We start from the raw sequence: 14,281 nt of genomic DNA on the forward strand, positions 1-14,281 counted from the left end.
CTCAATGATCCTCATGGGTGCCTCCTAACATGGATATCTATGAGAATGCCAATGGAGTGCAGATGAAAATCAATGCAAAGGAAAGAGCAGTGGGAGTTCTTTGAAAAAGATTGAGTCAAAGGCAGCCTTTTGCAGTACACCAGGGCCGCTCTGGGTGGCTGAGCCAGGGCGGGGACAAAGGGTGTGGTTGGCTGGATTGTGATGTGCTGTGACACCTGTGACACCACGGGACGTGTCACAATGGGGGCCGCTATAAAAGGCCGCAGCAGGCAACGCTGGCCCTGCATTGCTTGAGCAAGCGGTGAGTGCACACGTGGTGGGGAGGCTGGGCTGGGCACAAGGGCCAGGCCAGAAACGCTGAACCTGGGGCTGGCTTCTCCCCCTGCATGCAGGGACAGCCCCTGATGGGAGAGCCTTGGGCAGGTCATGCTGCTGCTGCTGCTGCTGCTGCTGGGGCATTGGGACAGGCTTTTTGCTGCCTGCCAGCTGTGTGGGGCCCTGTCCTTCCTGCCCCCAGAGCCCTGAGCATTCTCGTCCCTGCTGCCCCCACTGCTAGCTGCCTCCCTCACAGCCCCACTCAAGGCCTTCTCTCCATCCTCCCGCAGACCATGAATTCCGTGGTATTGCTCTTCGTGCTCTTGAAAACCCTCATCCAGTACCCACAGCTCGTGGGTGATGTTCCAGATGAGGAAACACGTCTGCGCATGGAAGTGCATGCCAAGCACATGGAATGGGAGAGGATTCGGCTGGAGTGGCAGGTGGAGCAGCTGGACCTGAAGCAGAGTGGAGTGGAGCAGTCCTTGCAGCTCTTGGCTCTTGCTGTGCTCCTGTTCCTTGTCTTGGTCCTGTGGCTGATGGGGTGCAAAAGGAGCCTGAGGAGAGAGGAGCCTGAAGAAGGAAACAATGGTGCAAACAAAGAGGAGGTCAGAAATGGGCTTGCAAATGAAGAAGTGGATGTTGGAAATGCAGAAGAAGAAGATGATGCGAATGGGGAGGAAGATGGCAATGGTGATGGTAACGTACAGGAAGACGGCAACGTTGCTGGAAATGGAGAAGATAATATTGAGAACGCAGTTGTCAATGAGGCTGCAAATGCCGCAAACAATGATCTTGCAATCGCGGCCTATGAAGGAGACAACGATTTGGACGATAACGTTGGAAGAACTCTGATGCAACGCATACAGTGGCCTGTACAGGACCTGCAGGCTGGCTGCGAGTGGACAATGAACCTGATGGATAAGTATGCGGTTTACTTTGGACACGTCTTATCAAACAGTTTCTACCCAGTCCTGCACCAAGCCATCGGGGTGGGCAGCGCCTTTGAAGGTTGGAGTCCCCGTGAGCAGGATGTTGTGTACCAGGTGCTCATACCCATGACTCCTCCCCGAGGCCACAGCTTCCACCTGGAGCTGGACTCTGCAGAGCACAGGCAGGTGAGGAACTTCCGTGTCCGCGTGCAGCTGGAGTGCACCTGCACCAAGGAGCAGCAGGGGGAGAACGTGCTGTGCTTCCTGCACCAGCCCGAGGAGGAGCTGAGGAGGAGTCAGGATCCCAGCCTCCTAGACACCCTGTGCACCGACTCCTACCTCGATGTGCACAAAACGGCCCGCTGGTTCCACCAGCTGGTGAGAGCCATCTGGCCAGCTTTGCCGCAGTCGCACAATTGGCATTTAACGCTGCTGCCCTCCAGACGCTGCTGCCAATTCCAGGTGACCAATGGCAGGGAAAGCTTCAGGATTGAGGTGTTGTTTGGGGTGCGCAGAGGCGACTCCGACGTCTTTGTGAGCAGCCAGCCTAAAGAGGCCCACACCCAAAGCACAACCTGGCCCGAGACCTATGCTGTGGCAGAGACTGAGTTCTTCAAGCACGTCGCCAAGCAGGCCCCGCCTGACAGTTTGCACCTCAAGTGCCTGCAGTTTTTCACCCGTCTTGTGCTGGGCTTCAGCTTCTCCACCTACAGCATGAAGACCATCGTCATGCACCTGCTCAACGTCGTGCCCGTGTCGCAGTGGCGCAGGAGAGATCTGCTGCGGCGCCTGCTGGATATCCACGAGGGCCTGCGCTTTTGCGTGCAAGCAAAACACCTCAACCACTTCATTGTGGGGAACCAGAGGCTGCCTCCCAACATCCATTTACCCCCAGATGTTCAAAGGGGTCACACATACAATCTCTTCCATCGCCTGGCCGAGGAATCGGCCGCCCACACCCAGGCCGTTAGTGAGTACCGGGATCTGCGAAAGCGCTTCCAAAGAATCCTTCTCGCTGAACGCTGAACGGACGCACTGACGCACAGAGCTGTGCTCGTGCTGCTCGCAGCTGGCAGCACAGAGCCACCTCATAGCACTAATTTGGTGCTGTAAGGAGAAGAGGCTGCAAAGGCTCTGCTGAAGGTCCCACAGCCTCTCCTGCCACCTCAACAGCTGGAAAGCCACAGGACAGCTGATTCTGCCGCCTTGGATTATTTCATTCTCCAGAAAAGGCACCCACATTGGCATACAGCCCTGCTGCAATTTCCCCACTCCTAAGAATGCGTGTGAACACAGAACATGCCGTACCTGCGGGGCCAAAGTCACCAAACCCCACCTGCAACACGCACTTGTTCCCGCCCTTTCGGAAGCGCCAAAATTTACAGTATGAAAGAAGCGGGAATGGGGGACAGAAAAAGAAGCAGAGCGAAGAAGAGCAAGGGGAAAAATCAACACTGCTTGGCTGCCATCAGTCAATGGACCGTGACTCTCCTTGTCTGTACAAAGGACACATTTAGGCCAGCAATGGACAAAGTGTCTTGGAGCTGACCTGAAATTTTCTGTATATAGGAATCTAGATATTTTTTCATAGCTAGTTATATAATAAATAAAAATTTTATACCAGTGAGTTGCTTCATTATTTATGATTATATATAGTAAAATAGAATAAAACAAAACCATATACTAATATAAACAACAGCCCACATGAAAATACGTAATTATTCTATCCCAATAAAAAATCATTCCAAAGAGTTGAATCCACAATTAAGTTTAAATAATAATAATAAAAATAATAGAGCACATATTAAGTGTCACGATATTTTTGGCGGAAAGGGTTTTCATCAAGCAGATGCATTCATACAGATATAACATACGTGTAATATATAGATACAGTGGGCATTTCATATTCTTGTAGCAATATAATTTCTATTCTACATCATACGTATGTATCACACATAGGATTTTATTTTGACATACAAGTCAATCCGTATCTAGGGTTGCTATCTGTTCTGACCCATATTAATGCTCTCTACTTAGTGCATTTATGAGCAGCAACCTGGAAACAGCTTGGATCTTGTCTCAATAAAATACAATGTTGCAGAATCAGGATTGTGCAAATCTTTCTTGCTCTCAGCCAGACCCACAGTGTTGGTAAAAGCCTTTCACAGTGAATCTGGGCTCGTGGGCTCTTGGCTTGAACTCAACCAAACGGACAGTGCTGAACTGGTTCTAATCAGAAATGCAGCCCAGCTGTCCCCGGCCCCTGTGATCATCACACAGTCACTGAATGGCTTGGCTTGGAAGGCTCCTTAGAAATTGCCTTGTTCAGCCCTGCTGCCAAGGACAGGGACACCTTGCACTGGGCCGGGTTGCTCCAAGCCCCAGCCAGGCTGGCCTGGAGCACTGCCAGGGATGGGGCAGCCGCAGCTTCCCTGGGCAGCGTGGGCCAGGGCCTCAGCAGCCTCAGAGGCCACAATGTCCTCCCCATCTGCAGCCTAAGCCCTCCCTGGGGCCAGGCCGGGCCGCAGCAGGGAGCACCTCATGGGGCTGTGCCCGGGGAGGGAACGGCCCTGCCCAGGGACAGCAGGGCTCTGGCACCAGGGACAGCAGGGACAGCAGGGACAGCAGTGCCGGGCACGGCCGCAGGGACACACGTGGCCGCAGTCACTGTCAGGAGCAGAGAGGAACCTTCTCGCTCTCTGCAACTCCCAGACACGACGGCTGGGCTAGTGCAGCTCAGGCTCTGCTCCCAGGAAACAAGGGACACGACAAGAGGGAAAGGCCTCAAGTTCCGCCACGGGAGGCTTAGATTGGGTATTAGGGAAAAATTTCTCCTCCAGAAGGGTTGGCAAGCACTGGCACAGGCTGCCCATGGAACTGGTGCCATTGACATTGCTTGAGACGCTTCAGGAATGTGTAGATGTGGCACCTGGGGACATGGTGATCAGGTGGACTTGCCAGTGTCAGGTCTGTGCACTCTGACTTGATGGCACGATGAATGTGGGGCACCACACAGCCCAGGTGCTGGCAGCTGTAAACTGGCTCAAGCCATAGAGTAGAGCCTTCCATGTCAGCTAGCACCGGTGCTGGCAGCTGAGCCACTGGCAACATGCCACCTTCCCCTGCTGCAGAACCCTTTTAGGGTCAAGCTGGGGCAGGGGAGGGGGGGCAGTGATTCTCCCAGCTCCTGAGCACAAGCTGAGAAAAGGGAAATCATGTAACCCATCCACCTCTCGGACTGACGCCTGGTAACAGAACAAAGAGAGGAGCAAAGGCACAATTTGGAGTTCCATCTAGGCAGCACCAAGAGGGGACCGTTCAAATCCAGGTGTCCAGCACAGAATACACGCCACAGGTTTTCCTAGAGGGGTAAAAGGTGCAAAAAAAAGGACAAGACAAACCTCAAACCCAAAGAGTAGTGTTTGAGTTTTCTGTGACTGATGGCTGAGAGACATGGCTGTGCAGTGCTGATGGTCTCTTCTGTGCACACTCCTCGTCTTTGCTCATCTCAGGGGCCTGCAAAGCCAGGCGAGGCTTTCTTCCTGCTCTTGGCTGCGCTGAGACCAAACAGCCTTGGGGTGCCCAGCGCTGTGAGCAGGAGAGCTGGGCAAAGTCACTGCAAGCCACGCAGCCTTCCCCTCCAAGGCTCCAGAGACACAAGGGCAGAAAGCTGCGGCCTAAGCTGGACTGCACTCGGACCTTGTGGAGCTTGTGTCTGCTCTGGCATCCCTCCTCCAGGCTGGGCAGTGTAAATCTGAGCTGCTTTCCCAGGCCATCCAGGCTTTGCACAAACTGGGGCCTTGCCGAAGGCAAAGGCCAAGGAAGGGCTCTCACTTGTGCTGCCGGTGCCGTGGAAAGCCGCAGAGCAAAGAGGGCATTTCTTGTCTGCCGGGATCCCCTCTTCACAGTCTGGCCTTGCAGCTTAGCAAAACCCACACGCACAGGAGGGGACATTCCAGCAATGACTTTCACTCCAAACCTTTCCATTTTCTACCAGGAAAATACTGATTTTCCCTTCTGCTTGCAAGGGCATGGATTCCCTTGGCTGATGGATTTGGCACAAAGGTTCTCCTCACATGGAAATGCTTCCAGGCAAACTGAAACTCTTCCTCCCACCAACAACCCATTTTGTCCCACGAGACCGTGGGAAGGAGGCCCAGTGCAAATGCACCACCTTTCTCTCCTCTCAAAGGAGCTGGATTCTCAGCCCAAGGGCCTGACACAATGCAGACGAGCCCTAAATTGAGGTTTTAGCTACGTGCGGGTGGTTGTATTAGCCCAGGGAAGCCACCAAATGAGCAGAGGAAAATTTCCTCAACTTGAGCCATGGCAGATTTCAATTGGATCTCTAGGAAATTAGTCCTTCAACCAAAAGAATATGAAGCTTGGGAACAGGCTGCCTAGGGAAATGGCTGAGTCCCCATGCTCAGAAATGTTTAAATGGCATGTGGATGTGGCATCTGGGCTCCTGGCTGATTGGAGCGTAGGCAGTGTTAAGTTTGCCAGTGGACTGCGTGATCTGCAGGGACTTTTTTCAACCTCACTGACTCCAAGATTCAAGTGTAGCTCAAGCAATGTCGTGCCAAAGCATAGACTCAATGATCCTCATGGGTGCCTCCTAACATGGATATCTATGAGAATGCCAATGGAGTGCAGATGAAAATCAATGCAAAGGAAAGAGCAGTGGGAGTTCTTTGAAAAAGATTGAGTCAAAGGCAGCCTTTTGCAGTACACCAGGGCCGCTCTGGGTGGCTGAGCCAGGGCGGGGACAAAGGGTGTGGTTGGCTGGATTGTGATGTGCTGTGACACCTGTGACACCACGGGACGTGTCACAATGGGGGCCGCTATAAAAGGCCGCAGCAGGCAACGCTGGCCCTGCATTGCTTGAGCAAGCGGTGAGTGCACACGTGGTGGGGAGGCTGGGCTGGGCACAAGGGCCAGGCCAGAAACGCTGAACCTGGGGCTGGCTTCTCCCCCTGCATGCAGGGACAGCCCCTGATGGGAGAGCCTTGGGCAGGTCATGCTGCTGCTGCTGCTGCTGCTGCTGGGGCATTGGGACAGGCTTTTTGCTGCCTGCCAGCTGTGTGGGGCCCTGTCCTTCCTGCCCCCAGAGCCCTGAGCATTCTCGTCCCTGCTGCCCCCACTGCTAGCTGCCTCCCTCACAGCCCCACTCAAGGCCTTCTCTCCATCCTCCCGCAGACCATGAATTCCGTGGTATTGCTCTTCGTGCTCTTGAAAACCCTCATCCAGTACCCACAGCTCATGGGTGATGTTCCAGATGAGGAAACACGTCTGCGCATGGAAGTGCATGCCAAGCACATGGAATGGGAGAGGATTCGGCTGGAGTGGCAGGTGGAGCAGCTGGACCTGAAGCAGAGTGGAGTGGAGCAGTCCTTGCAGCTCTTGGCTCTTGCTGTGCTCCTGTTCCTTGTCTTGGTCCTGTGGCTGATGGGGTGCAAAAGGAGCCTGAGGAGAGAGGAGCCTGAAGAAGGAAACAATGGTGCAAACAAAGAGGAGGTCAGAAATGGGCTTGCAAATGAAGAAGTGGATGTTGGAAATGCAGAAGAAGAAGATGATGCGAATGGGGAGGAAGATGGCAATGGTGATGGTAATGGGAAGATGGCAATGTTGCAGGAAATGGAGAAGATAATATTGAGAACGCAGTTGTCAATGAGGCTGCAAATGCCGCAAACAATGATCTTGCAATCGCGGCCTATGAAGGGGACAACGATTTGGACGATAACGTTGGAAGAACTGTGATGCAACGCATACAGTGGCCTGTACAGGACCTGCAGGCTGGCTGCGAGTGGACAATGAACCTGATGGATAAGTATGCGGTTTACTTTGGACACGTCTTATCAAACAGTTTCTACCCAGTCCTGCACCAAGCCATCGGGGTGGGCAGCGCCTTTGAAGGTTGGAGTCCCCGTGAGCAGGATGTTGTGTACCAGGTGCTCATACCCATGACTCCTCCCCGAGGCCACAGCTTCCACCTGGAGCTGGACTCTGCAGAGCACAGGCAGGTGAGGAACTTCCGTGTCCGCGTGCAGCTGGAGTGCACCTGCACCAAGGAGCAGCAGGGGGAGAACGTGCTGTGCTTCCTGCACCAGCCCGAGGAGGAGCTGAGGAGGAGTCAGGATCCCAGCCTCCTAGACACCCTGTGCACCGACTCCTACCTCGATGTGCACAAAACGGCCCGCTGGTTCCACCAGCTGGTGAGAGCCATCTGGCCAGCTTTGCCGCAGTCGCACAATTGGCATTTAACGCTGCTGCCCTCCAGACGCTGCTGCCAATTCAAGGTGACCAATGGCAGGGAAAGCTTCAGGATTGAGGTGTTGTTTGGGGTGCGCAGAGGCGACTCCGACGTCTTTGTGAGCAGCCAGCCTAAAGAGGCCCACACCCAAAGCACAACCTGGCCCGAGACCTATGCTGTGGCAGAGACTGAGTTCTTCAAGCACGTCGCCAAGCAGGCCCTGCCTGACAGTTTGCACCTCAAGTGCCTGCAGTTTTTCACCCGTCTTGTGCTGGGCTTCAGCTTCTCCACCTACAGCATGAAGACCATCGTCATGCACCTGCTCAACGTCGTGCCCGTGTCGCAGTGGCGCAGGAGAGATCTGCTGCGGCGCCTGCTGGATATCCGCGAGGGCCTGCGCTTTTGCGTGCAAGCAAAACACCTCAACCACTTCATTGTGGGGAACCAGAGGCTGCCTCCCAACATCCATTTACCCCCAGATGTTCAAAGGGGTCACACATACAATCTCTTCCATCGCCTGGCCGAGGAATCGGCCGCCCACACCCAGGCCGTTAGTGAGTACCGGGATCTGCAAAAGCGCTTCCAAAGAATCCTTCTCGCTGAACGCTGAACGGACGCACTGACGCACAGAGCTGTGCTCGTGCTGCTCGCAGCTGGCAGCACAGAGCCACCTCATAGCACTAATTTGGTGCTGTAAGGAGAAGAGGCTGCAAAGGCTCTGCTGAAGGTCCCACAGCCTCTCCTGCCGCCTCAACAGCTGGAAAGCCACAGGACAGCTGATTCTGCCGCCTTGGATTATTTCATTCTCCAGAAAAGGCACCCACATTGGCATACAGCCCTGCTGCAATTTCCCCACTCCTAAGAATGCGTGTGAACACAGAACATGCCGTACCTGCGGGGCCAAAGTCACCAAACCCCACCTGCAACACGCACTTGTTCCCGCCCTTTCGGAAGCGCCAAAATTTACAGTATGAAAGAAGCGGGAATGGGGGACAGAAAAAGAAGCAGAGCGAAGAAGACCAAGGGGAAAAATCAACACTGCTTGGCTGCCATCAGTCAATGGACCGTGACTCTCCTTGTCTGTACAAAGGACACATTTAGGCCAGCAATGGACAAAGTGTCTTGGAGCTGACCTGAAATTTTCTGTATATAGGAATCTAGATATTTTTTCATAGCTAGTTATATAATAAATAAAAAGTTTATACCAGTGAGTTGCTTCATTATTTATGATTACATATAGTAAAATAGAATAAAACAAAACCATATACTAATATAAACAACAGCCCACATGAAAATACGTAATTATTCTATCCCAATAAAAAATCATTCCAAAGAGTTCAATCCACAATTAAGTTTAAATAATAATAATAAAAATAATAGAGCACATATTAAGTGTCACGATATTTTTGGCGGAAAGGGTTTTCATCAAGCAGATGCATTCATACAGATATAACATACGTGTAATATATAGATACAGTGGGCATTTCATATTCTTGTAGCAATATAATTTCTATTCTACATCATACGTATGTATCACACATAGGATTTTATTTTGACATACAAGTCAAGCCGTATCTAGGGTTGCTATCTGTTCTGACCCATATTAATGCTCTCTACTTAGTGCATTTATGAGCAGCAACCTGGAAACAGCTTGGATCTTGTCTCAATAAAATACAATGTTGCAGAATCAGGATTGTGCAAATCTTTCTTGATCTCAGCCAAACCCACAGTGTTGGTAAAAGCCTTTCACAGTGAATCTGGGCTCGTGGGCTCTTGGCTTGAACTCAACCAAACGGACAGTGCTGAACTGGTTCTAATCAGAAATGCAGCCCAGCTGTCCCCGGCCCCTGTGATCATCACACAGTCACTGAATGGCTTGGCTTGGAAGGCTCCTTAGAAATTGCCTTGTTCAGCCCTGCTGCCAAGGACAGGGACACCTTGCACTGGGCCGGGTTGCTCCAAGCCCCAGCCAGGCTGGCCTGGAGCACTGCCAGGGATGGGGCAGCCGCAGCTTCCCTGGGCAGCGTGGGCCAGGGCCTCAGCAGCCTCAGAGGCCACAATGTCCTCCCCATCTGCAGCCTAAGCCCTCCCTGGGGCCAGGCCGGGCCGCAGCAGGGAGCACCTCATGGGGCTGTGCCCGGGGAGGGAACGGCCCTGCCCAGGGACAGCAGGGCTCTGGCACCAGGGACAGCAGGGACAGCAGGGACAGCAGTGCCGGGCACGGCCGCAGGGACACACGTGGCCGCAGTCACTGTCAGGAGCAGAGAGGAACCTTCTCGCTCTCTGCAACTCCCAGACACGACGGCTGGGCTAGTGCAGCTCAGGCTCTGCTCCCAGGAAACAAGGGACACGACAAGAGGGAATGGCCTCAAGTTCCGCCACGGGAGGCTTAGATTGGGTATTAGGGAAAAATTTCTCCTCCAGAAGGGTTGGCAAGCACTGGCACAGGCTGCCCATGGAACTGGTGCCATTGACATTGCTTGAGACGCTTCAGGAATGTGTAGATGTGGCACTTGGGGACATGGTGATCAGGTGGACTTGCCAGTGTCAGGTCTGTGCACTCTGACTTGATGGCACGATGAATGTGGGGCACCACACAGCCCAGGTGCTGGCAGCTGTAAACTGGCTCAAGCCATAGAGTAGAGCCTTCCATGTCAGCTAGCACCGGTTCTGGCAGCTGAGCCACTGGCAACATGCCACCTTCCCCTGCTGCAGAACCCTTTTAGGGTCAAGCTGGGGCAGGGGAGGGGGGTCAGTGATTCTCCCAGCTCCTGAGCACAAGCTGAGAAAAGGGAAATCATGTAACCCATCGGCCTCTCGGACTGACGCCTGGTAACAGAACAAAGAGAGGAGCAAAGGCACAATTTGGAGTTCCATCTAGGCAGCACCAAGAGGGGATCGTTCAAATCCAGGTGTCCAGCACAGAATACACACCACAGGTTTTCCTAGAGGGGTAAAAGGTGCAAAAAAAAGGACAAGACAAACCTCAAACCCAAAGAGTAGTGTTTGAGTTTTCTGTGACTGATGGCTGAGAGACATGGCTGTGCAGTGCTGATGGTCTCTTCTGTGCACACTCCTCGTCTTTGCTCATCTCAGGGGCCTGCAAAGCCAGGCGAGGCTTTCTTCCTGCTCTTGGCTGCGCTGAGACCAAACAGCCTTGGGGTGCCCAGCGCTGTGAGCAGGAGAGCTGGGCAAAGTCACTGCAAGCCACGCAGCCTTCCCCTCCAAGGCTCCAGAGACACAAGGGCAGAAAGCTGCGGCCTAAGCTGGACTGCACTCGGACCTTGTGGAGCTTGTGTCTGCTCTGGCATCCCTCCTCCAGGCTGGGCAGTGTAAATCTGAGCTGCTTTCCCAGGCCATCCAGGCTTTGCACAAACTGGGGCCTTGCCGAAGGCAAAGGCCAAGGAAGGGCTCTCACTTGTGCTGCCGGTGCCGTGGAAAGCCGCAGAGCAAAGAGGGCATTTCTTGTCTGCCGGGATCCCCTCTTCACAGTCTGGCCTTGCAGCTTAGCAAAACCCACACGCACAGGAGGGGACATTCCAGCAATGACTTTCACTCCAAACCTTTCCATTTTCTACCAGGAAAATACTGATTTTCCCTTCTGCTTGCAAGGGCATGGATTCCCTTGGCTGATGGATTTGGCACAAAGGTTCTCCTCACATGGAAATGCTTCCAGGCAAACTGAAACTCTTCCTCCCACCAACAACCCATTTTGTCCCACGAGACCGTGGGAAGGAGGCCCAGTGCAAATGCACCACCTTTCTCTCCTCTCAAAGGAGCTGGATTCTCAGCCCAAGGGCCTGACACAATGCAGACGAGCCCTGAATTGAGGTTTTAGCTACGTGCGGGTGGTTGTATTAGCCCAGGGAAGCCACCAAATGAGCAGAGGAAAATTTCCTCAAGTTGAGCCATGGCAGATTTCAATTGGATCTCTAGGAAATTAGTCCTTCAACCAAAAGAATATGAAGCTTGGGAACAGGCTGCCTAGGGAAATGGCTGAGTCCCCATGCTCAGAAATGTTTAAATGGCATGTGGATGTGGCATCTGGGCACCTGGCTGATTGGAGCGTAGGCAGTGTTAAGTTTGCCAGTGGACTGCATGATCTGCAGGGACTTTTTCGACCTCACTGACTCCAAGATTCAAGTGTAGCTCAAGCAATGTCGTGCCAAAGCATAGACTCAATGATCCTCATGGGTGCCTTCTAACATGGATATCTATGAGAATGCCAATGAAGTGCAGATGAAAATCAATGCCAAGGAAAGAGCAGTGGGAGTTCTTTGAAAAAGATTGAGTCAAAGGCAGCCTTTTGCAGTACACCAGGGCCGCTCTGGGTGGCTGAGCCAGGGCGGGGACAAAGGGTGTGGTTGGCTGGATTGTGATGTGCTGTGACACCTGTGACACCTCGGGACGTGTCACAATGGGGGCCGCTATAAAAGGCCGCAGCAGGCAACGCTGGCCCTGCATTGCTTGAGCAAGCGGTGAGTGCACACGTGGTGGGGAGGCTGGGCTGGGCACAAGGGCCAGGCCAGAAACGCTGAACCTGGGGCTGGCTTCTCCCCCTGCATGCAGGGACAGCCCCTGATGGGAGAGCCTTGGGCAGGTCATGCTGCTGCTGCTGCTGCAGCTGCTGCTGCTGCTGCTTCTGCTGCTGGGGCAGTGGGACAGGCTTTTTGCTGCCTGCCAGCTGTGTGGGGTCCTGTCCTTCCTGCCCCCAGAGCCCTGAGCATTCCCGTCCCCGCTGCCCCACTGCTAGCTGCCTCCCTCACAGCCCCACTCAAGGCCTTCTCTCCATCCTCCCGCAGACCATGAATTCCGTGGTATTGCTCTTCGTGCTCTTGAAAACCCTCATCCAGTACCCACAGCTCGTGGGTGATGTTCCAGATGAGGAAACACGTCTGCGCATGGAAGTGCATGCCAAGCACATAGAATGGGAGAGGATTCGGCTGGAGTGGCAGGTGGAGCAGCTGGACCTGAAGCAGAGTGGAGTGGAGCAGTCCTTGCAGCTCTTGGCTCTTGCTGTGCTCCTGTTCCTTGTCTTGGTCCTGTGGCTGATGGGGTGCAAAAGGAGCCTGAGGAGAGAGGAGCCTGAAGAAGGAAACAATGGTGCAAACAAAGAGGAGGTCAGAAATGGGCTTGCAAATGAAGAAGTGGATGTTGGAGATGCAGAAGAAGAAGATGATGCGAATGGGGAGGAAGATCGCAATGGTGATGATAACGGGAATACGGCAACGTTGCTGGAAATGGAGAAGATAATATTGAGAACGCAGTTGTCAATGAGGCTGCAAATGCCGCAAACAATGATCTTGCAATCGCGGCCTATGAAGGAGACAACGATTTGGACGATAACGTTGGAAGAACTCTGATGCAACGCATACAGTGGCCTGTACAGGACCTGCAGGCTGGCTGCGAGTGGACAATGTACCTGATGGATAAGTATGCGGTTTACTTTGGACACGTCTTATCAAACAGTTTCTACCCAGTCCTGCACCAAGCCATCGGGGTGGGCAGCGCCTTTGAAGGTTGGAGTCCCCGTGAGCAGGATGTTGTGTACCAGGTGCTCATACCCATGACTCCTCCCCGAGGCCACAGCTTCCACCTGGAGCTGGACTCTGCAGAGCACAGGCAGGTGAGGAACTTCCGTGTCCGCGTGCAGCTGGAGTGCACCTGCACCAAGGAGCAGCAGGGGGAGAACGTGCTGTGCTTCCTGCACCAGCCCGAGGAGGAGCTGAGGAGGAGTCAGGATCCCAGCCTCCTAGACACCCTGTGCACCGACTCCTACCTCGATGTGCACAAAACGGCCCGCTGGTTCCACCAGCTGGTGAGAGCCATCTGGCCAGCTTTGCCGCAGTCGCACAATTGGCATTTAACGCTGCTGCCCTCCAGACGCTGCTGCCAATTCAAGGTGACCAATGGCAGGGAAAGCTTCAGGATTGAGGTGTTGTTTGGGGTGCGCAGAGGCGACTCCGACGTCTTTGTGAGCAGCCAGCCTAAAGAGGCCCACACCCAAAACACAACCTGGCCCGAGACCTATGCTGTGGCAGAGACTGAGTTCTTCAAGCACGTCGCCAAGCAGGCCCCCCCTGACAGTTTGCACCTCAAGTGCCTGCAGTTTTTCACCCGTCTTGTGCTGGGCTTCAGCTTCTCCACCTACAGCATGAAGACCATCGTCATGCACCTGCTCAACGTCGTGCCCGTGTCGCAGTGGCGCAGGAGAGATCTGCTGCGGCGCCTGCTGGATATCCACGAGGGCCTGCGCTTTTGCGTGCCAGCAAAACACCTCAACCACTTCATTGTGGGGAACCAGAGGCTGCCTCCCAACATCCATTTACCCCCAGATGTTCAAAGGGGTCACACATACAATCTCTTCCATCACCTGGCCGAGGAATCGGCCGCCCACACCCAGGCCGTTAGTGAGTACCGGGATCTGCGAAAGAGCTTCCAAAGAATCCTTCTCGCTGAACGCTGAACGGACGCACTGACGCACAGAGCTGTGCTCGTGCTGCTCGCAGCTGGCAGCTCAGAGCCACCTCATAGCACTAATTTGGTGCTGTAAGGAGAAGAGGCTGCAAAGGCTCTGCTGAAGGTCCCACAGCCTCTCCTGCCTCCTCAACAGCTGGAAAGCCACAGGACAGCTGATTCTGCCGCCTTGGATTATTTCATTCTCCAGAAAAGGCACCCACATTGGCATACAGACCTGCTGCAATTTCCCCACTCCTAAGAATGCGTGTGAACACAGAACATGCCGTACCTGCGGGGCCAAAGTCACCAAACCCCACCTGCA

The 14,281-nt window shown here is 53.8% G+C and overlaps 3 protein-coding genes across 3 annotated transcripts; all 3 read left to right on the top strand.

Moving 5' to 3' along the window:
- The first annotated feature begins 386 nt into the window (after positions 1 to 386).
- LOC134045603 (inositol 1,4,5-trisphosphate receptor-interacting protein-like 1) lies at positions 387 to 2,273 on the top strand. Its single transcript, XM_062495424.1, is given in 3 exon segments — positions 387 to 470; positions 473 to 523; positions 525 to 2,273. Coding segments are annotated over 3 exon segments (1,884 nt in total).
- A 4,176-nt stretch (positions 2,274 to 6,449) lies between these two features.
- LOC134045604 (inositol 1,4,5-trisphosphate receptor-interacting protein-like 1) lies at positions 6,450 to 8,110 on the top strand. Its single transcript, XM_062495425.1, is given in 2 exon segments — positions 6,450 to 6,858; positions 6,861 to 8,110. Coding segments are annotated over 2 exon segments (1,659 nt in total).
- A 4,195-nt stretch (positions 8,111 to 12,305) lies between these two features.
- On the top strand, positions 12,306 to 13,966 carry LOC134045605 (inositol 1,4,5-trisphosphate receptor-interacting protein-like 1). The gene is given in 2 exon segments (XM_062495426.1): positions 12,306 to 12,714; positions 12,717 to 13,966. Coding segments are annotated over 2 exon segments (1,659 nt in total).
- Positions 13,967 to 14,281: the final 315 nt, after the last annotated feature.

The sequence above is a fragment of the Cinclus cinclus genome, chromosome 6 (assembly GCF_963662255.1).
Source record: "Cinclus cinclus chromosome 6, bCinCin1.1, whole genome shotgun sequence".
NCBI classification, from domain to species: domain Eukaryota; kingdom Metazoa; phylum Chordata; class Aves; order Passeriformes; family Cinclidae; genus Cinclus; species Cinclus cinclus.